The following is a 25351-nucleotide window of genomic DNA, read 5'->3' as shown; positions in this document are numbered from 1 at the left end:
TTGGGCTTGGAAGTTTTGGGTGTTCTTCCCTTCTTTTTAACCTCAAGCCTTTGGAACCTCAAGCAGTGCTTCTTTCTCCAGCTACACAAAGTGGGATGTGCTCCTTTGAGCTCCCTGTGTATCGCAGTACTCAGATCCCTTCTCCCCCAGCTCTGTAACATCATCAAGATGGAAACAGAGAATCAGACGCACCAGCAAATAAATGGCCTCAGAGAATCCCAGGCAGGATGCATTCAGTGGTGATTTTCCTTTTTTCCCCCAATAGATGGCACACCAGACCGCTGCTGGAGCAGCCAGCTAACACTTCCCTTACCAAAACCCGAGGAGGTTTCAGCATTTTAGTAATGTCAGACAGAACAAGAAGTTCTGCTTAAATGTTCCATTAAAAAAACCCTATTGCAACGTGAAACTTAATCTGATTTTGCCAAGCCTGATCCACAAGTGCCCTTTAAGGTGTTTGCCAATATTCTGTCACCTAAATCATCTTTTATTTCTTCATACCAAAACATATCAATACTTAGACATTTTTGAAGTCTCTTTAGGAAGCAGCATGAACTGCAACAGAATAACCACAAATGTTAATCTACTTCCATGAGTTTTAAGGCTATGAAAATATTTCTCAGAATTTCTAGGTATGCAAAACTACAATAATATCTAATTTTACATTAAGATAATTAGGGCTAATCTTTATTCCCTATATTCATTTGTTCCAACTCTGCGCACATTTATTTATAAGTGCATTGATATTCTTTCCTTGACACAGGCATCAACGTGTGCTTTATCACACTAATCTGAAACTAATTCAGCCATTTTTTTGATTAATACAGCTTTTAAAAGCTGAAATAATAACAATATTATGGCTCACAAACATTAGCACTTTCCTGTTTGGCCAGAGAAGAATTAATTAACCTGCTCCATTCTTACCCCCTAATTACTGTGCTCTGTTAATACCCCGTTATTTATAAAACCAAAACAACATTCGGCCTCGATGCTAACAAAAATATTTGCAGTGCAAGAGCTGTAAAGACAACTCCCCAAGTACCCCTTGCTATTTTCCTAACCCTACACACCGAGGCCTTAATGGCCATGCTGGGAATTTGTCCTGAGCTGACAGCAGAGCTGCAAAGCAGCTGCTCTGAACCCCTGCCTGACGCAAGTTTCATTTGCAGACCAACACTTCTCTCTTAACCCTTTCCCTCCACCTTTCCCCTGCTTGTCTGGGGGAGAAACACCACATTTATTCCCAGCAGCCATTCCCCAGCTGAGTGAAGCTGTGGCCTGGGGGAGCTGGGAGGGATGCAGGGATGCTCACAGGGATGCTGGGAGGGATGCTCACAGAAAACTCAAGCGCCTGCCCAGGGGGCTCAGAGACCTTGGCACACAACCCAAGACCCCTGTGCCTTTGATTTAGCCCTTAGAAAAAACAATTACCAACCTTATATAAAGAATTAAAAACCACGAAAGTTTAAGTAGAATGATAGCGAATTTATCACAGAGCGAAAAAATAGATTTTTAAAGTTTTTAGAATGAAGATTCAAAAAGCAAGATAGAAGAATCTAAGCGTGTCCAGCCTTTCTCCTTCTTCTTAGCCTCCATCTTCTGCTGTGATGGTGGCACTTCTGGATTGGTTTAGAGTAAAAGCTCACTGTCTAACACAGGTGATAAGTATTAAAAAGCAATTGTAAATATTGTACACGTAGTTTTTAGTATAAAAAGATAACAGCACCCCAAAAGCAAGCAGAGTGCCTCTAACTGTCTTGCTGAGTGGACCTCAGCAAGACAAGAGAAAAAATTTTATAAATAAAATACAATAAACAACCTTAAGACCAAAAAATGAAAAGCTCTGACTCCTTTTTCGAGCACCAACAAAGAAAAGAGACTCTAATGTTTCTCAGAGTCTGTGGGGTAATGCTGACAGGGATGCTGTGGGGTGATGCTCACAGGGATATTGGCAGGGATGCTGGCAGGGATGCTACAGCCACCTTCTCCTGCTCACCCCACACTATCCCAGCTCAATATTTGGATTTCAGGCAGAGCAGAGATGTGGGAGTGGTGCTGGAAGAGCAGGCTTCCGAATGAAAGATTAAAGAGATGAATAATACCAAGCTATTGGACATGACAGCTGAACTATGTAATTCAAGAACTGCCTTGCTCAATTAAATTTAATGTATTCTCAATTTGTACCTTCAGTTTATATGAATATATAAGGAAATATGAATTTTCCAGGACGTTCTTAGTGACAGAAGGGAAGCCTTGAGAATGGAACCTATTCAACCTACAAGGGACCTCTGTTGAACTGAAAGCGAGTCCCCACAATCAAACACAGACACAGAGAACATAATTTACCTCTAGAATCTGATCACCAGCCCACAGTCTGCCATCTCGGGCTGCTGCCCCTTCTTCATAAACTTCATGGATCACTATGGCATCCTGTGGGAAGAAGGCAGAGGCATGAACCCTGCTTCCCAAACAGCCCCAAACTGGCCACCGTGACCCACCCCACACTCCCCACCAGCTCCACAGTCAAAAACACAGCACTCCAAGTCAGGAGAAGCAAGACTGTAACACAGATTTTTCAAATTTTCAGTATTTTGGGATAAGAAAGTGACTCCTGTAATCAAAAACTGGTATAAAGGTACAAAGGATTTTGTTCCCCACTTCATGGCAGTCTTGTCTAGAGCTTCTTCCATCATTTTTATGCATTGGCATCAGCAGCACATGAACTCAGTGTGAACTGTAGTATTAATATAGTCTACTTTTAATGATATTATTTAAAACCAGATTCTTTGGAGCTATGAATATTTTTAGGGACTTGGCATAGACCTCAGCTTTAAGCAAGAGCTGAATGCCTTGTGGTAAATAGCACTGGTTAAATCTGTAAGAAATGAAATCCAGAAGAAAGGAACAATGGCAAATGTTAGTTTATTACTGAGGTTGGAAAATGTAGGCAGTGGCAGATGTAGCTTCAGGGAAGGTTTCAGTGATTTAATCTTACTGCCAGCAATAGATGTCCCCAAAGAAAAAGCATTACAAAGAACATACTGTTCTCTTGCTGGTGCTTTCCCTTTGCATTGTTCTGGTTTGTTTGTTTCTTTTTTTTTTTTTTCTTTTTTCCTTAGAAGAAAATATAGGTGGGCATCCTGTCACAGTGCTTCAGCTTGCAGGATGGGATGCTCCTGTTTGTGTTCCAAACCTGCTCCTCTCCTCAGCAGCTCCAGCAAACCCTCAGCCTCAGAGATGGATCTGGGCAAACACCTGGTGCTTTTTAATTCCACACGTAGGTCCTGGATAACCCAAGCTCAAACAACCCCTGCAGAACCCTCACCAACAGGAACAAGCCAAAGAGGAGCTTTCCCAGAGAGCTCCCAAGAAAAGCTGGTGAGGTTGGAGCATGGGAACCCCTCTCCATGGGGATGGAGCAGGGCAGGAATTGCTGCTGGGTGGGAAAAGTGTGGAGCTCTCCAAGTTTGGAGAACACTCTTGGGTACATCTCTCATCACCACTTCACCCCTTGCCCCATGATCCTTTCCCAGCACAGAATCAAAAAACAAAACAAAACTCCAGTGCCCTTCAGGTAATGCTCAGATCACGACACTCAGATCACAATTCCCTTTTATTCCCACTGCAGCTTATTTAATGATGGGGACTTGCTGGAGCACAGCACCACTGCCACAGGTTCCCTCTGATCCATGGACACCAGTCCCTGAAAAATGCCTGGGGGACTGCAAACACAAATGGATTACAGCTGATACAAGAGTTCCAGATGGGCGAAAAAGAGATTTCAATCTGCATAAATGAAGGGGAAACACTATGAGCTGTGTAGCAAGTAATTAAGAAAATCAAAAGAGTGGTTTGATTAAAAAGTAAAATAAAATACAGATATAGATATATATATACACACACACACACATCCCTGGCAACTGCAGGGTTTTTTTGCAGTAACTGAAAGCAACAAATACTAACAGAATAGAGCAACACAGGCATGTGCATCTTCTCCCTGTTGTAGGGTTTGGGTTGTTGTGGGGTTTTGGTTGGTTGGTTTGGGGTTGAGGCATTTTTCACCTTTGTTTTACAAATGACGGTGTTACTCCAAAGCAATGCAGGAGACTTTAGCCTGGGAGAAGTGGCCAATGAGAGAACAGAGAATATTGACCAGCTTGTGAAGGCACAACATTCACACCAGGGAAGTGGATGGCCAGGAGGTTTGGCAGAAAACTGGCAGTGTGACCATGGAATAGCACACTGGGCACGTACACAGGATGGTCAAATTAAACCTTTTCAGACTGGATTTAATCTCATATTCCCTAACCTCTGAGCAAGGACCCTTCAATCACATCTCTCTAAGTTTGTTTTCCATCTGTGGTTGCTTTTAAAACATCCACCAACCTGGAGTTAGCAGCTTTTCCCAGCACTGCTTTATTAAATGTAAAACTGCACATACCAAAGGCTCAGACCCAGGAACCACCAAGTGTTATCAGCTTGGATAATCTGCATCATCTATTTGAAAAGGCAACACTTCAGTGCTACACTGTGGTTCCTGCATGTGTGAGAAGCCAGACCCAGGACTAAAAATACACATGGCATGAAAAGGTACATTCCTGCTCGCTCTGTGCCTACCCTGCAGAAGGAAACATCTCGTTGATCTGCCAAAACACTGTTTTTCTTAAGCAGGGCTTTTTTTTTTTTAAAGTAGTGTAGCTGAACCAGGCTTATCAAATCGATTAAAAACAGAACAGAGCAACGTGTCCATGATGCACTGTAAAGATTTCTAAATAGTCCATAGGCGTAAAGTACAGTTTTAGTTTTCCTTAGCTTATGAAGCATGGCAAACATCTCTTTCCTCTGATACTCCTGGGATCAACTCAAAGCACTTAACCCAGAAGTAATTTTTTTACCACTGGATCTAGTGGGATCTGGATAAGACTCTGTTAGTTTTGATCATCCGTGACAAATCACTAAAACCAAACTACTGAGGCTAGTGAACATTTTTAAACATATCAATATTTTAATAGAGTTTATGCAATGATGAGATGTCATACTCCAGCCATCTAACCAAGCTGTAATGACTCCATCAACAGGCATGGATTGAAGCTGGAACACCCCTCTCAATCCCTCAGAAAAAACCCAGAATCTATGATGACTGAAACAATACATCTATTGAAAGGATGGCTTTTGGTTTCTGGACATCTGCAGCTCCTGTTCAAATTAAACGTGTGCTTGATATCAAAGCCTACATAGCTCAAAATCAATCAATCAAGAGGGATGAAGAGAAAGTGGTGTCAATGTTCAGCTAGACACTGTGAATTCATGGTGGCTCTGGACAGATTTCCCCATCCTTCCCCACCTCCTTTCACCACCAGTTTCATACAGATTATGGCTCTCCATGGTGGAGCTTGGCAGAGTCACAAAAACCCTTCATGCAGGAGGGGAAATAAAAACACTCCCGTATCAAGAACACACTTGTTTAAAAAGAGATACCCAGCTGCTGAAAGCACATACTTCATAAAGTTTACAAATCCATTCAACAAACTGGGGCTTTAATCTTTGTATATTTTGACAGAGCACAGTCTGGGAGCATTACACAAATGGGGAATTAATGCAGAGCTGAGCAGCTCTTGCCCGGGATGGAAGGATGCGGAATATGAGCTGGGCCATGCAAACTGTGCTTCTCCATGCTAAACAAAGTCCACCCTGGCAGGTGTAAACTGAGACTGCCCAACCATGAAAACACTGGAAAAAACACAGTTGTGAAGGGAATTTCCCTCCTACTGCTGGGATTACCATCCTGGGCTCGAAAATGTTGGTGCTGAAGGGCCTGCAGCCCAAGGAAATGGACTGCATGCACTGACACAGCACTGCATGGCCACAAAAATCCCCTGCAAGCCTGAAATATTGCAAATATTTCCCAAATATTGCAAAAGCACAGCTGGTTGGGATATGATGTGCCCCAAACCTGTTAAGAAGCAGAAATGGTCTCCAAAGAGAAGGTATTTAGTAGGGTTCAGGCAGGAGCTGTGGGACAGGCACAGCCCTCAGCAGCAGAGCCTTGCTGTGACTGAGAACATCACTGTGCCTGCACAGCTGAGGGGCAGAGGGAAGGCACAGGAGGGAGAAAATGAAGGCTTGGCTGTGGAAGTGAAGGCAGAGAAGCAGGAGAAGCTCACAGAGCCTTTTGGTCAACACCTGCAAGAGCGAAGCTGCTGCAGAGTGAACAACAAACAGTGAGGGCAAGGGGCCTGACAGAAATTAGCACCCACCTCTGGAAAATAAAGCTGGTACCACGTGCACAGCATGGTCTGCACTGCATTGCCCTTCATCTGAGGAGGGGAAGAACCCTGAACTCCCAGGGAGATGGATCTCAACTCCTCCCCCAGGCTGAGGATATTTTTCTGCCTGATTTGTAACGATGCAGAGACCCGTGAGGGGAGGACTATCACACTCAGCCCTCAGCAAAGGGCACAGGACAGACATGTTAACTCTGAGAATTAAATTCAGCCAGATTGACAGCTTAATCTTTGTATCTTAAATGTCAAGAACTGGTATGGCAGAGACCCCAGGCAAGGACCAGAGAGCGCTGTCCTGACTGAGCCTTTTGGGAGGGAGGTGGTGAAGTCAGCATCCTATTCAGGAAAATCACTGACCAAGTGATCCTTAAAAGCCTGCAGGAGCATAAACCACGGTGAGAAAGCCTCACAAGCTGCTGGCTTTAGGCTTGGGCTGCTCACACGTTTCCTGCAAGACTACAGCTCCTGAGCCAGTCTGTTCAGAGTTTCTTTTCTACTGTGCAGATGCTCTTCAGCAGGACAAGAAGGAACTTTCACCTGGAAAGCCACTGAAAATCAGCCCCCAGGCTGCTACTGGGAATGCTGGGCATGGAGGGTGAGGGAGGAACAGGACACAGACATGCAGGAGGCACAAATGTTAAGTGCCAAGGGTATTTTGATGAAGTTGCATTATGCGGATAAAGGTGGATCAGGGTGCAAAAGGGGTGATTTCAACAGAAGTGGAGCAGAGAGTTCTCCATATTCCTGGTGCTGGCTGGATTTGACAAGGAAGAAGGCCCAGATTGAGGTAAAGAGCCTTCCTGCAGGGCCCTGAACACCTCCAAGTCCTACGGCTTGAACTGAGCTGAACTTTGGGCTTGTCCTTGTTGAGCTGTTTCAGTCCCTGAGCTCCAGCCATGGCCTGGGCAGGACCAAAGGCACCTGACAGAAGGGAGGTGAACCACTCCCCACTGAGGACTGCAATAACCAGCACAGAACCAGGGAATGAACCCTACACCAACCATAACCACACATTTGGTGTAGGGAATGGAGCTTTCTGCACTTCTCCTGAGGAAGACAGAAAGTAAACTACATATAAAACCATGCTCTGGAAAAGATGTTTTTCTGATTTAGCTGACAAGTTGTGTTTTCCCAAGCTAACATGACACATCTCCAACTGATTTCCTACACAGCTACAAATGTTACACTAAATTAGCATTATTAAGGGTAATAACACTGCTTTTGCTGAGTGCAGGATCAGGGATTTATCTCTTTCCCAGAGCAAGCACAATCCTGTTGGTTATTTCCTTTTCAACTTCTTCAATACTTTGTCCAGAGCAGTAAAATTGTAAAAATTTCATTTTTTACAGCCTGGTTCCCAGATAAAAGCAGAAATCAACTGGTTGCACAGTGAGTTTCACTGGAGAATTAACCCCACGCAGGAGCCTCTCAGCAGTTAAAATAAACTCAGCTGCTGGTTACTTGCAGGCAGAGGAAATGACAACAGCAATGTTATGATCTCTGATCTTCCATTTGCAGATCCAAATGGAATCTCCAAGATAACTTTCCAGCAAGGGAGGGTGAAGGTCAAGCCCAAGCAAACCACCTGACATCTCAGAGGGGTTTATCTCACGCAAACTCCTCCTGCTGGCACCGCAGGGTTTTGCCACTGCTGGCGAGCACAAACCATTAGCAGGCACCCAAAATCCTCAGGCAAACACTGCTGCAGTAAAACAGGCTGCAGAATGTAAAAATCTATTACTGTGTTAATGCAGAAATGCTCCACGTTGCACGAGACCCAGAGACTGCCCGCTCAAGGTCAAAGCAAAGGGTCTGTTTCCCATTTAAGAACAAGCCCTTGCAAGAGGTGGTGTTCACTTGCCAACTTTCATAAAAAAGATTAATCCACAATATCAATATGAATATAATTTTTCATACTAAAATACAGATTTATTTTAAGGAAGTGGATAGTATTTGTATTACATTTTATAGGCCCCTATAGTTACATCTGGTCCTTATTTATTTAAATTTTATTCAGCTTGCATAATATTTTTGCTTACAGTTATATTCTCTAAGATCAGAAAAGCTAAAACCTGAAAATTCAATGGCACTATTCATTAACATTCCTTCGCTCTGCAGTCATAGACATTTGCAAGCTCTCCTTTGATTCTGAAATAATAAAACTAAGGTAATAAGATGTTTAGTGTAAAAATATATGACTTAAGTCAGAATGATAGAAAGAGCTATGTTCCTGTGAATCACATGCCAAAGCAAACCAAAGTTTTTCAAAAAGTATACATGCTCATTTTAGAGGGAATAATAAAACACAGAATGACATATTAAAACCTTAACTCTCTCACTCTCATTATTTTACTAAGTTACAAAAAAAAAAAAAAAAAGAGAGTTTGCAGTGTACAGAGCATAGCACAGGTTATAAAGAATGCATGAGGTCCAGGAAGACAAGAGCCAGGGGTTTCAGCCAGCAGCAGCCAGGATCCTCCTGAAGCCCATCCTGACAGGTCCTGCTGCTTTTGGATATTGTCAGCCTCAATTTTATGCTTGATTTACATTCCTGGAAGACAGCAGCTCCTCCAAGCAAGGCCCCGCTATGCAAGCAAGCCCTACCATCAGCTAAACCCTTGCCAAAGAGCCATCAAAGACATGATTTGCAAAACTTAGTGCCCTAATTCCCTTTTGTGACAAGTCATGCACAGAGCAGCTTGGGTTTGTCACGCTCCCGCGAGCCAGCGTCCTCCTGGAATGATGATGGATCCACCAACTCCAGCTCAGCACCACCCAAGCAGGAGTCAAAGCCATCCCTCACAGCCTCAGACTAACTGCATTTACCACCCTGCCATTCAAAAATTGCCTTCTGCTTTAGGAGTGTGAGCAGGGGTTTAGGAGGGGCTGCGTTTCTGCCTCTCCCAACCACAGGCTCTCCCTCTGTGATACCCAAGCCACGATTAAACACTCAGGGCTGCCATTCCCCTTTCTCATCCCATTGTTCCATGCACTGTGTGGGGGATTTAACAGCAGCAGCAGCATCTTACAGCCCACATATTGCTGGAGCCTCCCCAGAGGCCAATATCCCCTTCTCATTTGTAGTTACAAGGTGAGCACATTTCAGCAGAACACTCTCAGCCCTGGCTGCACTGCCTGGCTGCCTGAGCAATCACTCAGATGCTGTCTGTCTATACCTGATAAAGATATTTTTGCCTGGATTTAAACATAACTGAGGTGGGGAGGGTGGGATGAAAGCTCAGCTGAGGGAGAACCTGCTCAGTGACACGCAGGAATCCCAGAGCCCTCGTGCTCAGGAAGGTCCCCACAAAGCTCAGCACAAAGCCGAGCTCTAGGCTTGGCTTTGGAGCAGGAGCAGCCTGGTTTTGGCAGCACGGAGCCCTCACAGGGTAATTAGCTCTCACAGGGTAATTATCCCTCTCAGTTCCAGGGGCAAACACTGGGGCTTGAACAGCTGCAGCTTCAAGTCACGGTTTTCCTGATTATTCCCTTGCCCTTCCTGAACAGATGGGGTTTATTCAAGGGATGACTCACCTGGACTGACAGAATGAATCTAAATATTCTTCTGTCAAACTGCATCCCACCCTCAGGAAGCTCCCCAGAAAAGCCTCTGGGCTAACCCAGGTGATCAGGGAAGCTTTTTGCTCTCACCACCTCCTGTTAGCTGAGCACAGGAATATTCTGGTGTTTTTCATGTTCCAGTTCCCTGGCTTTGTGGATCACTTTATTTTACAGATGGAGTACCTTAAAGTTTCTTAATTGCCTTACAAATGCTTTTTATTAAAGTCGGCTGAAAGCAAAAGTACAAAAAGAAAATTTACCACGTTCAAAGCAGACAACCCAGTATAAAAAATCCTGCATAAGAGGTTTGATGTTGTTTACAACAAACACCACACAGCCCAAAGTATATTTTGCTTCCTTTCTGTGTAAGGCTGAGATAATGACCACCCCCTACTCCACCTCCAGAGAGCCCTAAGTCACAGACCCTGCAATCTTCTTTTATACCTCTTCAGCCATTAGCTGCAGTGATTTCCAGCCCCAGCTGAGCCCCTGAGCCCTCCTCCCTCCCAGGTTCTCCAAGCCTGCCTGGAGGAACATCCCCAAACCAGCCTTGAAACTGCTGCATGCCCTCTGGCATGTCTGAGTGTCTCAATCACCCAGGCAGCAAAGGCAGACTCAATAACCACCAGTAATCAACTCGACCATCACTGAATTATTCAGCTGGCAGCAGAGCAGGGCCCCCACCCTGCACAGAAAATGTCTGTGTCTTAGAGCAGTGCCTCTTCCATGTGCTGCCAGGAGTCAAATCCCTGAAAATTCACTATCCTGGATGACAGAAAATCATTGCAAGTGGTTAAGTGGGCAGCATTCACCCACCCTGGGGTGATAATGGGCTGGGATTTCAGAGAATCTGGGCTGGTTTGGGTTGGGAGGGACCTCAGAGCCCCTCTCACTCCATCTCCTGCCATGGGACACCTTCCACTAAGCCAGGCTGATCTAAGCCCTGCCCAGCACCCAGAGCCTCTCTGGACAAAGCCCTCACCCCAGCTGGATGAGTACAATTTAAAACAACTCCTGGATGCCCTGTTCTCTGAGGATTTAGGATGAAAATCTCCTGGGTGTCCTGGGGAGCCTCAAACCACCTCATTTTGGGGATGTTTCTGAAAACATTTCTTTTTTTTTTTTTTTTCCCTGTTTTAAATTCCCACTCTGAGGTTACTTTTACAAGTTTGATTGGACTACAACCAAAAAAAAAAAAAAAAAATCAGAAACTGAAAGGCCTGTGCTTCAGCCAGCTCCAGTCTGCACTTTAATTGCTTTAAAGCAGAGGCCATGTGTTGTGTTCTCTCAGGGGTACGTGGGAAGGTGAAATGAAAGTGAGTGAAGAGGAAAAAAAAACACTTTATAAAACATCAGCACTTAGAGGGAAATGAAATAGAGCTGCTCCAGAGCAGCCTGAAGATCAACAACATGAAGACAACTCCCAAGGACAGCCCTTCCCTGGCCATGCCTTTCCTGCAAGCACATCCTTCCAGCTCCCCAGGCAGAGCCCTGCTTCATCATACATCACTGAAAGGGTTTGCAGCTTCAGGGGATGGACATCTCCTCACCAAAAAACATTTCACAGGGGCTAAGACATCACTTTCCAACCTCCTGAACAAATTAACCTCCCTGCTCACAGGCTGTATTTTTCAAGTCTCTACTTGGTGATTCCTGATGAGATTCCTGAGGTTATGACTTAAAAGTTGCACTCCGTATTTCATTTTCAAGCAGCCTGTCCCTGGCTGCCAGATTTATTATTCCAAAAGCTGGGCCTGTACATCTTGTGCTCAAGGAAGATATAAAACATTCTGAGAGAGCTTTCCCATCCCTTGTGAGCTGCTGTTGAGTACCCTCAGCTCAGCATTTTTAGATCAAGAACATTTTAGTACAACGTGGGTGAGGCCCTTACAGGCTTTGCCATGTCCATTTCAGACTTGCCATGTTCTGAGCAGCATTCCTGGCTCCCCCCATGCTGATAAATTCCTTCTGAGATCCCAGGAGCTGGAGTTCATGCCCTTCAGGGGTTTCTGGGCACTTCTGCTGGAGCCAATTACAGGTCATGCTAATTTCTCTGCACTGCACCAAACTGTGAATCTGGACACAAAATTTCTGCCAAAGGAGCGATGAACTCCTTTGATCTTGCCTCTTTTAAAATACAAAAGATGTCCCTGTGTGTAACAGAGTTAAAACCAAATGACAGAGAGCGAGACACATCCATCACTCAGCCCCACGGAGCTGTTTTGTAACATTTTCTCTCTAAGCCATGAAACTCAGAGAGACAGAAACTTTCCAACAGCCCTGAGCAGTATTTGCTTTTACTCCTCGTTATGTCACGTGAACTTGGTTTCAACTCTTTACAGAAGGTTTTCTGACTCCAGGGCAACAAAAAAAAAGAAAAAAGAAAAAAAAAAAAAAGGGAAGGCATCAAAGTAATTTGGAGATCAGAAGACAGAAAAATGGGAGGTTCCCTGCCCATGGCAGGGGGTGCAAGTGGAGGATCTTTAAGGTTTCCAACGCAAACTCTCCCAGGATTCTGGGATCCCACCAGCTGTGGCCCTGAGCTCCAGCCTGGAGGAGAAGGGGCTGCTCTGGAGCAGGAAGTGATGGAGAATCCCAGAGAGGGCCTGTGCACATGGCAAAGGACCAGGCTAGGCTGTGGTTTCCCAAAAGCACCTTGTTTCCTATGAAACACCATTTCTTGCCTTTCAATGAGCAGATCCAGAATTATGAGAAGAAACAGGGACTCATTTTGGGTAAGTCCTGTAAGCTGAGGATCTGAAAAGTGGGGACTTGGAGCTGCCTCCCTTCATGGTTTGTTACTGCACTCCAGTGCACAGACTTTTAAAATCAACTCCTAGGAGGACACTTTAATGAAGAAACTAATGAAAGCATAATACTTAACCAAAACCATTTACTCAATTTAAAGACTAAAACCCTTTGCATTTTTTCTCATCTGCTCTGTACAGCAGTTATTTACAATTTTCATTTATTTATATTAAAATCTCACTATAGACACACACCATGCTGGATCTGACAGACTGCCATGTATTATTTCCAAATTCCAGTTAAATGAAAAGCAGGGAGATGACTAACACTGAGCAACTTATTTGAATTTACTCAACACTGAGGAGCTTGACAAAAAAAAAAAGGGGGACTGGGGGCAAAGCTGTGCATGGCTGGAAAGAGTGAAAACCAACCCAGCTCCATCTCCATGGCAAACAAAGGAATTCATCCCAGCTCTACAAAACTGGAGACTGGGATCAATGGGACCAAAACCTGAATTTTTCCAATTTAAGCTTTAATGCTGTAAAAGATCCAGCCCACACTCTGCAACAGAAAACTTTCTTTTTCCTTTTGACTTCCTTTCTTCTTTCCTTTCATTTTTTTTCCTTTTTATTTATTTTTTTTTACCCTAGAAGAAGACTGCTACATTGCAACTGTCTGTACCTGCTGACACTTTGATGCCTAATGATGCACCACTGTGATATTTTGGGCAAAAACTGCATGTACCAGAGCAGTTCCACTGCCTGAAGAGTCTCAGTGTCAGGGAATTCAGGAGACCCCAGCACAGACACCTCTGAAACAGAGACCCGTTTACTGAAAGAACTGAATTTGACATTTAAAAAGCCCAATCTGGCTTCTCTTACACTGAAGCAAAGCATCTCTCAGATGGGAAGTGGAGAGGAGACAGCAAGAGCAGAGGCAGGGAGGGGTTTAGGGGGTTTAGCATCACAAATTTGCTGAGCTCACGCTTGAACTGATACATTTTAATTCATCTGAAGATATTTTTTTAAAAAAAAACCAGCATATCCAGGAGGCAGATTAAGCCATAAGACAGAGAAAGCAATAAAAGATTACCTTTGGTTTACCTCTGTTCTGCAAAGGCTTTTGCTGGCAGGCAGATAAATCACAGATTGTTTAAACAGCTACTGAGCATTTCTGCTCTCAGGACAGAGCTGTTACCCTTGCTGAGACAGCTCCACCTCTGCAACATTAATTTCTAGTCCAGCCATTCCAGCTCCTGATTCACAATGGTTAAGTAAAAGAAAACACATTTGCAGCCTCTGACCACAGCAGCAAAACTACTGAAACACCAACAATTTAAACAGGAGCATCACCTGATGCGACACAAGGCAAAATCACCGAGTTTTTATTGGAGCTTAGAGTTGGCTTGTCCTCCCTGTCTTCAGCAATTTATCAGAGCAATTACCTATTAAGGGCATTGCTATTTTCCATGTTTTCTCTGTCTCTGTCTGCAGCAAACATGATTTTAACAGAAACTCACCAGAGGAGTGTCCTTGCCCCCGACGATGCTGAGCCCGAGGCCTGAGCGACCCTTGGAGATCTCTATGGTCATCTCCTGCCCTGGAACTATGGCACAGGTGGCTGGATCCACAGGCAGTGGAGGTGGGAAGACACCTGGGAACATCACAAGGGCAAGAAATCAGTCACACAGCACAGTAAGAAAATGAGAACCACCAAAGGAATGGTGTGACAACAGCTAATTTAGCTTTTTTTTCTTTTTTTTGCTCTTCACCTTCATAGAACTGAAGTACAGGGCCACTCTGAGTCACTTCTGAAGTCTCTAAACCAGAGTGACTTCAGTTCTGGGAATAAATGCTGCCAGTAAAAGCCTGTGGGGACATCTAATTCAGTTTTAACCTCTGCATTTCAGATCATGATGGAAAGGGGTATTCCTTTCAGGACAGGTAAAGCCATATTCCAGCACCATGGAATGAACAGCATGTCCCAAACTGTCTTTCCTTCTATTTCAATCGAAAACAAGATCATCTTTGTATGTAAAAGTCAAGAAAAACAAGTGAAGACAGCTCCAAGCTCTCAAAAATTGTGACAGGAGAGAAAAATACAAACATGTTATAAAATAACTTGGAATAGGTGACTGGATGTTCAAAGAAACAAAACTTCAGCAGAAGTTATATGGAAAACAAAAATGAAAATACCCATTTTGGGTCAGGGTAGTAAAAAATACACATTATTGTGGCAAAATGTCTGGTTCCTACCACGGCTGGTGGCTTCTGGCTCCGGAGGAAGGTGAGGAGGTGCTGGCTCCAGGGGCAGCTCCTGGCAGCTCCCTGGGGCTGCCGTGGAAGGTTTGGGCTGTTTGATCTGGCTGAGGACCTAAAAGCAAAGCAGAAGCAAGAGAGATCAGTTCTCAGTCCCCATGATGTGGGGAGGTCACTGTCATCAGCTGTTGATCACTGAGCCTCACTAAATCCTCCAAATCAACGGGAGGACAACAAGCAATTCCCACACATTTAAAGAGGAGCCAGTCGTTTTTCACATTTCCATCAATGAAATTATTTTAATGTCTTCCCAGTTGATCTCTTCCCCCCAAGAATCACTCAGTCTTTAACCAAATCAAGCCCCCAGAACCCTCCTTGCTGGTTAACATGAAGACACAGACATTTTCCTGGACACACATTTTCCTGAACACACATACATTTTCTGGGAGCTGCTCCTCTGCCTCCTGCTCATCTGCCACCGCTGGTGGGTCAGATTTACACTTCACTTCCTAAAAAGTCAAAAAAGAAAACAAGATGTATTGAAAATGTCTCATTAGCTTCAATAAAATACCTTCCAAAACTCCAGAATGATGATTCTAGGGAAACCCAGTGATGTTTTGGAGGGACAGGACACAGGGAATGGCTTCCAGAGGGCAGGGATGGATGGGATATTGGGAAGGAATTCCTGCCTGGGCTGGAATTCCCAGAGCTGCTGTGGCTGCCCCACTCCTGGCAGTGCCCAAGGCCAGGCTGGAGCCCCCTGGCACAGGGGAAGGTGTCCCTGCCATGGCAGGGGTGGAACAGGATGGAGTTTAAGGTCCCTCCCAACCCAAACCAGTCTGGGATTCCAGGATTTCTCCATGTAAATCCATTTGTACCACCAAGCAAAGCTGAAGCCCAAACCTTAAATGAGGCAAAGCTGCTGTGAGCCCAGGGAGTATCAGGAGTTATTAAAATATCAGGAGTTATTAAAACCACAGCTCGGAGGGCATGCAGTGCACAGCAGGGATTATCACAGATGCTCTGGAATGACTGGGACAGCAATTCCCAGGCTGTGTGCAGGGACCCCCCAGTGCCCACAGCAGAAGGGGCTCTAAGTCATCTGCTCTCTCTTCCCCCTCATTTTTTTGGCTCTCCTAAATAAAGCAACTGCTTCAAATGCACCCTCCAGCCCCATCAAAAAGATCTCCAACAATGGTACTTCAATCACCGGCTCCACTTGTAGCCTAATTTATTTCTCTACCTTTGCAATACACAAAAATATATTTTTATATCCTGCAAGTGTTTCCAGACAGGTACAGTGCTAGCCTCCCTTGTTAGCTCTTCACTTTGATCCAAGTAATAGTTATCTTTCTTATCCCATATTAAAAACCCCTGATCAACAGCCCAGCTTGCAGAAAAGAAGTACCAACTTCCAAAGATTACCTCAAACCTTTTTCAGATATTCAAAAGTTACTCTGCATCTCAGAAAGAATTTCTATTTAAAATCACAATTTCTACATTAAAAAAGGTAAACAGAATTGTAGGTAACTCAGCTGGGAAGTGCTGGCCTTGTTTGCTGGAGTTTCATTAAGCTAAAAGATCCCAACCCCCACAGGATCTTTTTTTTTCCCCCTTGATTTTTTTCTCCAAGCTTGCTGTAACTCTGCAACTGCAACTATTATCCAAAAGGATAACAGGAAAAAAAGATAAAGGGGTGATCTCATTGTATTATCAGAGGTGTCAGGGGAGGAATGGAAGACTGCTCTGTCATTTTTCTGAGAGATTGTTTTAATGAGCAATGAAAAATTACTTCATACTTCCCTTTTTCATTGTGATATGTGACTAAAATCTGAAGCTTCATCTTGCACCACAAGCAAGCACCAGGCACCACCTTCACATCTCCCTGATCTTTTAACTGTGCTAGAGGCACCTGAACAAAATGAGCACCAAATACACTCAGCATTTGTCAAAAGCCTGCAGCTCAACTGGTTTTATCAAATTCAACCCCTCAACTCCATCCAAAAGCACTTTTACACAGCCCCTCCTCTTTGCCAGGGTTTCAAGGATTTGTTTTCTGTTTGCTGTGATTCAGATTATTGTTCCAAGTTCAAACCTTTAAAGGCAAATGAATCCATTCTCACAAACTATTTTCACTTTGTCAGATTAAATCTTCCAAGAGCATCTCAAAGCCCCCTCCACCAATTATTTTCCAAGCACACCTTATAGAAAATCAAATTTCTTCAACCTTCCAGGAGGCCACCTAAACCTCAGCTAACAAACACGCAGACTGTGCCTAACACTTCCACTGGCTCCAGTTCAGAAACAAAGTTGTTTTCCTTCCCCCTTCTTATCATCCAAGCCCACAATGATGTCCATTAGAGAACTTTATAGCTTTTAAAGTGATGAAGTGACAACAAAGAGTATGTTGTGAGAGACTGACAAATTTATCAGCGACAGATGAACAGAGAACGATGTGAATTTTTTAACTTTCCTTTTATTACAGCTGTCACTTGGTGAGACATCCTGCCCATGCTTTGAGCTGTACATACTTGTGGAAGATCTCTGCTGATAAGCACATACTTTTTATTTACTCAGTGAACTTGATCTTACTTGTTGACTTTTACATTCCTGATTTCTCCTGACATGTTTCTGAGACATTCAGTTACAATGGTGAGGTAGCACTGAGGCTCTGGTAGCAGCACTATGCTGTGAAAAACAAGGCACTGTTTTCTTTTGCTTCACTAGAAGACTGCTGAATTTGACAATGAAGACAAATCTCCTTCCCAAAACCACCAATTTCTGTTGTGCTGCACTGCAGAGTCAAAGTCTTAAAGCCAGTTAAGAAAATACCCTCTCCCTTGGGGCCAGGACCATCAGCACACTCCCAAAACTCAGACCCACTCAGAAATATTTCCCACGCTGTTTTAAAATCCTGATGGTAAGAACATTCTGAAATTGTTAAACTGGCTGTTGCCATTATTTTTCATCCATTTATTCCCCTAAGCCAAGGGCTGGCCCAACTGAAGGCATTGTGGAATGAGCAGTTGGGTCTACAGGAACTCCAACACTTTTCTAAGTGCAGGCCTTTGCCTTCTCTTACCTCTCTGCCACTGCTCTGTTTGGGACAAGCATTTTTCTTTCTTTTTACCTTTCAACCTGTGCCCTTTGGCTCCTTCTTTCTTGCTGCCAATATATTCTGGGTTTCCTGTGGTTCCAGAGGCATCTTCCCTCCACACCTACCTTGGGTTGCTGCCATTTCTTTTTCCTGTTAAATTCATCCCTCCTCTAACACCACTCAAAGAGCTGCACAGCACCATGGCCTACACCAGAAGTTCACTGTTCTGTAACATATTTTGTGTGTTTTTATCTGCTTCAGTCTTTGAGCAATTTCTCCTATTACCTTGCAATCCCTCTAAAATTTCTTGCCAAGCTTAGCAAGAACTGCAATAAAACCAGGTGAGTGACACCTGCAAATACATCCAGGGAAAGTCTGACTCCTTTCTATTCCAGCCCATCAGAGGAATCTGCACTGTGCTACCAAACAGCAACAACTCAACCTTTTAGTGATCCATTAGGGACATAAATCAATCCATGGCTGATTAATTCTGATGCTTGAACAGCACATAACACTTCCTAACTCTTGAATTTGCAGACTCATTAATTAAACACTTACTAGCTGCAGAGCATTATGTACATTCAATTTATAGCTGCAAACCCCAAGACACTCCTTGCAAGAGACGTGATGGAGCAGGAAGAAGACATCTAAGAGGAAAAATATCCAGGAATGTCAGGTTTCCTTAGCTGAGGACACACAGCAAGTCCTGCACTCCTTGAAACTGGAGCAGGCAGCAAAAACTCTCTCAGCAAATCCTGAGGTACCCCCAGTTTAGTCATGTTTAGTGTTTTCCATTTTAAATTTTTAACACAGCGTCCAAAAAGAAGAAATCAGAGCTACAGCCTGAAGGACTTTCAGATTCCTGATAATCCATGATCCTGACCTATCAAACAACAAAAATCTCCATCTGTGTCAATGAGAAGTTCAGTATTTATTACAGTGCACACTGACAGAACCACATTAAAGCACAAGTTATGGCCTTAATGCAGAAATCACTGAGAGCAACTCCATAGCTGTGCTATTCAGGAGGCAAGACTAGATTATGATAATAGACATCTTGGCCTTAGAATTTATGAAGCTATGAATATAAATGAGAATATGATTTACAGACCAGGCTTTTTCTAAAGTTTGTCACACATGGATGGCAGGAGTGGAAACCCAATCCCCTCACTCACCAAGAACCCCCCCAAGAGAGGGCCCAAATGCTATGTAGAAACTCTTATCTTGCTATTTTAACAAGGTTTACTGAGTGCTCAGTTCATGAAAACAGGCTGGGTACATAAAGCTGAGTTTGATTCTGCTTTTACATGTACTGGAGATTATTTGACAAAAGTGCTGCAACACTCCAATAAAAAGGCAGAGAGAACCAATCAGGCCCAGTGAGCCTTCACATTCTGAACTCTGATCATCCTTAAATATTGCCTCAAGTCACTCACAGCTTTGTTGGATTCCTCATCAGTCAAGCTTTTCATGACAACTTCCAAACTTGGGTCTTCCTCACCACCTGCAGGTTCAGTGCCAGAGTGGTCCTGGAGAAAGGATTGACAACAGCTTTTAAACAGAGCTCTGGGCCCCAAAACAGCCAAACAGAAAAATTAGACAGTTTTGCCCTTTTCTGATGTATTTTTTAGACAAGGGGCAGCATGACAAGGTAGAAAGATCCACAATTAAAGCCTCCCAATGGGCAAATGAGGGATGCAATTCTGGGAAGGCAGACCTTGGTCCCAGCTGGCTGACAAAAAGCACCACAAGATATTCCCAAAATTGCCCTTAGGGGTAGCTCCGAAGGCCAGACTAATCCCTGCCAGCTGTGAAAGCTGTGCACTTGGTATGAAGAGCTTTCCTCCAGACCTCTGCCCCATGCTCAGCACGTTAAAGGAGTCCCAGTTTCCTTCACACAGTCTGAGCAGCTTGGGAAAATCATGGAATGGTTTGGGTGACAAGGGACCTTAAATCCCATCCAGGGCCACCCCTGCCATGGCAGGGACACCTCCCACTGTCCCAGGCTGCTCCAGCCTGGCCTTGGGCACTGCCAGGGATCCAGGGGCAGCCACAGCTGCTCTGGGAATTCCAGACCAGCCCATTCCCCACCCTCCCAGCCAGGAATTCATTCCCAATATCCCGTCCATCCCTGCCCTCTGGCACCGGGAGCCATTCCCTGTGTCCTGTCCCTGCAGGCCTTGTCCCCAGTCCCTCTCCAGCTCTCCTGGAGCCCCTTCAGGCCCTGGCAGGGGCTCTGGGCTCTCCCTGGACTCTTTAGGCCTAGAAACAAAACTATTTCTGAATTTTCATTAGGCATTTTACATTTAAGTAAATGTAAACTCAAATGTCTCGACCACCACTGGAGAGGACAAAGCACCTCTGTTCACTGTTGCAAAAAAATACCTCATTCTGTGGCTTTTTGGTGATTGAAACTTCTAAAAACATACTTTACAGCAATTAATATTTAATAGACTGTTTCTGGTGGCTTGCCCACAGTATCACAGCACAACACAAGACTCTGATTTAAGATGTATTTACTGTTTATCACTTCTCATATAACACAAAGAGATAAGCTGCAGATAAAGAGATAAGATAAAGATCAAGAGATGAGCTGAAGAAAACTAACACAATAATCCATGGTAACTATGGCACCTTGATATTCCATTCCAGAGCCAGGCTGTTTAATATGATCTGACAAGTTACATGTAGGGTGCATGTAAGACACAATGTTAAATATTTATGTGGTATTTCAAAGATACTTGAAGATATCATTTCAAGATATAAGGCTATTTTTTCTTTATTTAAAGAGAGGAAGAGCTGCCAAAGAAAGCAATGTAAACTTCTGTATAACATCACCATATTTGGTTATGTTGATTTTATATAATAAAAAGATACCAGCTAGAAGTAAAAACCTGTATTTACTTATAAAACAAACATAATGTAAATAGTCAGAACTTGCCATTAATGCATGAAACTCAACTCACAAGCATCTACCTCAAAAGGCAAACAGAGACACACTTGGGTGGAATCTAATGACAGCCAGTTGACCAGAATGTGCCTAAACAAAGCTTTGTGCTTCCTCCTGAAGGCACAAATATTAAACAACAAAGCTGGGAATAAATGCAGGTGTTAAAGATAAGATGAACTCTGTGAATTGTTGAGTAATTTATAAAGCACCAGCTGCACCTGGGACGTGCTGTTGGTGTGGAGGAGAGAAGGAAAAGCCAAAGCTTTGTCCACAAATGACTGAGATCCAAACAAAACATGAGCAGTTCTTGCTCTGTGCAGCACCAGGCCTGCAAGGAGCAGCCACCAGAGGTAAGAGAATCTGGAAAACAACAGCAAGAGGGCAAACAGGAGATGGATGCATCCAGCCTTACCTCCCGTGGCCCCTGCTGAGGGATCCCAGCCACGCTCATGGAAATACCAGGAGTTCAATGCACATGGATTTATTGAGGCAAGACCAAACCCCAATTGAATTACAAAACATCTTTTGCTTTATTAGCTCAGATAGAAATAGAATTAAAAAGCAACAGCGAGGCTAACCGTGCAGTTTATCCTGAAAATTTAGTTACACCGCATTGAGATGTCAAAATGATAACGATTGCGGTGACTGCAGGGATTCCTGGTGCACAGGGGAGCAATCAGTCTGCACTGGGGCTGAGGTAGCAACAGAAATCACAGAAAACACTGGCAACATCACCACACTGAGATTGGTTTTGCATTTAGGAATACTCCAGGCAGAACTGCCTCAGCACAACCAGCTGAAAGAGGAGCAGGACAAGGTTTAAATTTGGAGGAGGTGGCAAGGTTTTAGTTTGGAGCCTCCTCTTCCTCCTGTACAGCAGTGCCCTGTTTAAGAGCTGCTGTTAATGCCATGCAGGTCTGTCAGGAACAAGCAGATCAATAAAAAAGAGACAGGGCAAAATAAGCCTATTAGGCCAAGTCTCTACCCAACGCATTTTACGACCCCGGGTTTAATTACACAAGGTGCTCAAACTTATCAGGAGCTGCTAATTATGATTAATCTATCCAATTTAGCAGTCTCTAATTAAAAACAACAGCCCACAAACCTTACCTCAATGGCAGAGTGGGAGCCTGAAGGCAGTGGGAAGGGAGTGACAGCCATCTGGTTGACTGCATCTTCACTTCTGCGCAACAAAACAAAACAAACCAAAACACCACGTTACACCCCAAACCAGGGTGGGCAAACTTCTCCTTGGAGCTGGTTCTGCCCATTAAAAAAAACACCTTAATCACCATGACAACTGTTTTTTATCATTTTTGCTCTGGTTCCTTGCTCCCCAGCAGATCCCATCCCTCATCTGGGACACACTGACATCCTGTCCTTTGGAAATCCAATTTTGTGTGGATTATCAGAGGATGCAGTTGGATTTTATGGTCCCTACACATACATAGATGTGCTCACACTTAGCCTCTTTTAATGGTCTCTACATCTGTAAACTGCTTGTTTATAGTTTCACATTCACATTACTGAAATACCTGTTTTAATGTAACAGATTGCTTTTTCTTTTTTTGTTCATTTTTGCTGCAGTCTTTTCTAAAAGCTTCAATTAAAAAACTTGGAAAAGATTTTATAAAATGCAGGGAGAAGAGGAGATGAACACTGATTCTCCCTACATATAAAGTGAATTGTTTTTCCAAAATGCTTATGATGTATGGCATCTTTTTCTCTCTCTTTAAAATGCCTCTGAAGTTGACATCTGATTAATTTGTTTTTTGTATTTAACAGCATTCTGCCTTGCTGATGTTTTTCCTCAACTGCCATTTAAACTGATTTGTTTTCTGGAATTAGCTCTGTGTTTTTTTGGCCTCTGTAAAACGAAACCAGGTAACAGATGACTTCAGTGGTATCATTTAAGGCAAATCATCACAGAATCACAGAATGGTTCAGGTGGGAAGGGACCTTAAAACTCATCCAGTGCCACCCTGCCATGGCAGCGACACGTTCCAGTGTCCCAGGGTGCTCGAGCCTGGCCTTGGGCACTGCCAGGAGCAGCCACAGCTCCTCTGGGCACCCTGTGCCAGGGCCTGCCCACACTCCCAAAGAGGAATTTCTTCCCAAAATCCAACCTAAATCTACCCCAGGGCAGGTTACAGCCATTCCCCCCTGTCCTCTCACTTTGTGCCTTTTCACAAAGTCCCTTCTGCAGCCTTTTTGCAGGAGGGATCTGTGATGCTGCTGCTCCACAGGTACAGATCTTAGATGAAGGGAAGTGACCTCTCCTGGCTCTTCCAGGTTCGATTTTCTCTCTACTACACTCCATGTTACTGTGACATGAGCAGAATCTCTTCCTCTTTCATTTCTGGAATAAACTATTAGACTACTATGTGTTTTAAACACATTTTATGGAAGTGCCTGAAAGAAAAAAAGGCTCATTTTCCCCCTGAAGGGTTAAAAGACATGGAGCTAGCATGTTTTGATCACTGAGAAATAACTCTGTGAATCAACAGCTCTGAGCACAGCAGCAAACGGGAGTCACAGGCACCTGAAATGATAAATCCTGCAGGCAAAGGTTGGGGAATTCATTTCCTTATCTGCAAGCTCACAGCCACACCATCCAAAGGAGCTGGCTGGGTGCTCCCAGAGCTGCCCTGGCTCCCAGCCTCTGCTCCCACAGCCCTGCAGGAGGGAGAGCCCAGCCTGGGAGAGGCTCCTGCTGCACACCCAGGGCCGGGACAGGCGCCCAGCCCTGGATTCCATCGGCATTTCACAATTCCCAAGCGCATCTCACCCCACAGGGCATATTGGGCAAGGATGTTTTCCCTGCTCTTATCTTGGTGAGACATCGATCTCCTTATGGTTGGTGCTTTTCTAACCTACAGGAGTAAATCACCCTGTGATTTTGTGATTTTGCCTTGACTGCAGAGCTTTTCCTGACAATAGTTTATGTGAAGTACAATCAGCATGAAAACCAACCCCACTCTGCAGCTCACAGTGCAGGCTGCATGCTGTGCAGTTAGGGGCAAACATGGAAATAAAGATAGATAGATAGATAGATAGATAGATAGATAGATAGATAGATAGATAGATAGATAGATAGATATAGAGATAGATATTGATATATAAAATATATAAAAATATATTAAATTATGTATCAAAATATAAATATAAAATTATAGAAAATTATATAAGCATAAAATTATAGAAAATTATATAAATATAGAAAATTATATACATTTATAAAAATAGATATATAAAGATATAAATATTTTGTATATATTATATTAAAATATAAATAAATAAAAATACATATTTATTTACTTACTTATATATATTTTAATATAAATAGATAAGTAAATAAATACACTATTATATATAATGTTTATATATATATATAAATTACATTTTATAAATTTTTTTTTTGTAAGAAATACCCTAAAAATTGCTAGACACAATCTTCATGACAAACTGGGGTGTAAGTAATTATCCAAACTAGTTTTCACTTCATACACAAACACCTTTGTATTTTTTTACACCAGTGGGGAAAAAATATCTTTATGCAGCTTTAAGTGGATGGCCATTTTTATTTCAAGCAATAAAAAAACACTTATGGTAATTCCCCTGGGAAAAAAAAAAAGGCAAAAATATAAAAAACCTCAAGGTTACACAGTGTCACAACTTGTAATCTCCCCCTGCTAGGACTCGTTCATATTTAAATACTTTAATGCTGCTTCAAAGGAGAATGCTTCAAAGCAGAATCAAAGTGGGAATATATTTTAAAGTGACAGATCTAATAATAAATTGCTGTTTCTGCTCCCCACTTCCACAAGTGTCCTCAACTAAAATGTGAATTTATTTACGACTAAAAGGAGCAATCATTTTCTTTTGATGCAGAAAGGGGCAGACATCTCAGAAGTCTGAACATCACATTCAAATTACAGTGACTGCAGATGAGCATTCCACATATTTGCCAACAGTTGCTCCAGAACCACCTCCAAAAAAGCTGCTCCCAGTTGCTGGTGCTCAAGCCCTTCTGGGGTATGAGGTTGCTTGGGGTTAAGGTGTCTAAACCTTCACACTCAAGAGAAAGGCTCCATTCCTTACTACATTTTACTTCTTTCTAGTCTAAACAGGGCCCCTGGACATTCCCCATCCTGTCTTGTAGACCAACAAAATTAAAACTCCTGATGTTCTGCTCCATCTGCACCTTTGCAGCTTAAGCAAAGACAAATAGACTTGTTACTGACTTAAATGCCACAAAAACTGGGTACAAAAGAAGCCTGAAGAGAGCCACAGGCAAATATAAATCCAAAGGGAGCACCCAAGAAGGTGCAGGAAGGAATGAAGGGAAGCTGAAGTTGGGTGCTGAAAGGCAAAACCAAGAGAAATCCCAAATTGCCACTTGGAGGGGCAAGCCCAGCACCTGAGCGATTCAATTCACCACAGGACACCCTGA

At 43.4% G+C, this 25351-nt stretch overlaps 1 protein-coding gene across 1 annotated transcript in view; it reads right to left on the bottom strand.

The window, feature by feature from the left end:
- PATJ (PATJ crumbs cell polarity complex component) overlaps nucleotides 1-25351 on the bottom strand; it is a 143931-nt gene that overhangs the window by 19895 nt on the left and 98685 nt on the right. The window contains exons 30-35 of the mRNA XM_036388222.1: nucleotides 22009-22081; nucleotides 19385-19477; nucleotides 15289-15360; nucleotides 14849-14966; nucleotides 14113-14246; nucleotides 2347-2430 (exon numbers count right to left, since the gene is read on the bottom strand). Coding sequence (XP_036244115.1) covers nucleotides 2347-2430; nucleotides 14113-14246; nucleotides 14849-14966; nucleotides 15289-15360; nucleotides 19385-19477; nucleotides 22009-22081 — 574 coding nt within the window. The remainder of the gene's footprint in view (nucleotides 1-2346; nucleotides 2431-14112; nucleotides 14247-14848; nucleotides 14967-15288; nucleotides 15361-19384; nucleotides 19478-22008; nucleotides 22082-25351) is intronic.

This window comes from Molothrus ater, chromosome 9 (assembly GCF_012460135.2).
Source record: "Molothrus ater isolate BHLD 08-10-18 breed brown headed cowbird chromosome 9, BPBGC_Mater_1.1, whole genome shotgun sequence".
Lineage (NCBI taxonomy): Eukaryota > Metazoa > Chordata > Aves > Passeriformes > Icteridae > Molothrus > Molothrus ater.
Note: the sequence above shows the minus strand (reverse complement) of the source record. Positions and strands in the feature narration are given on the sequence as shown.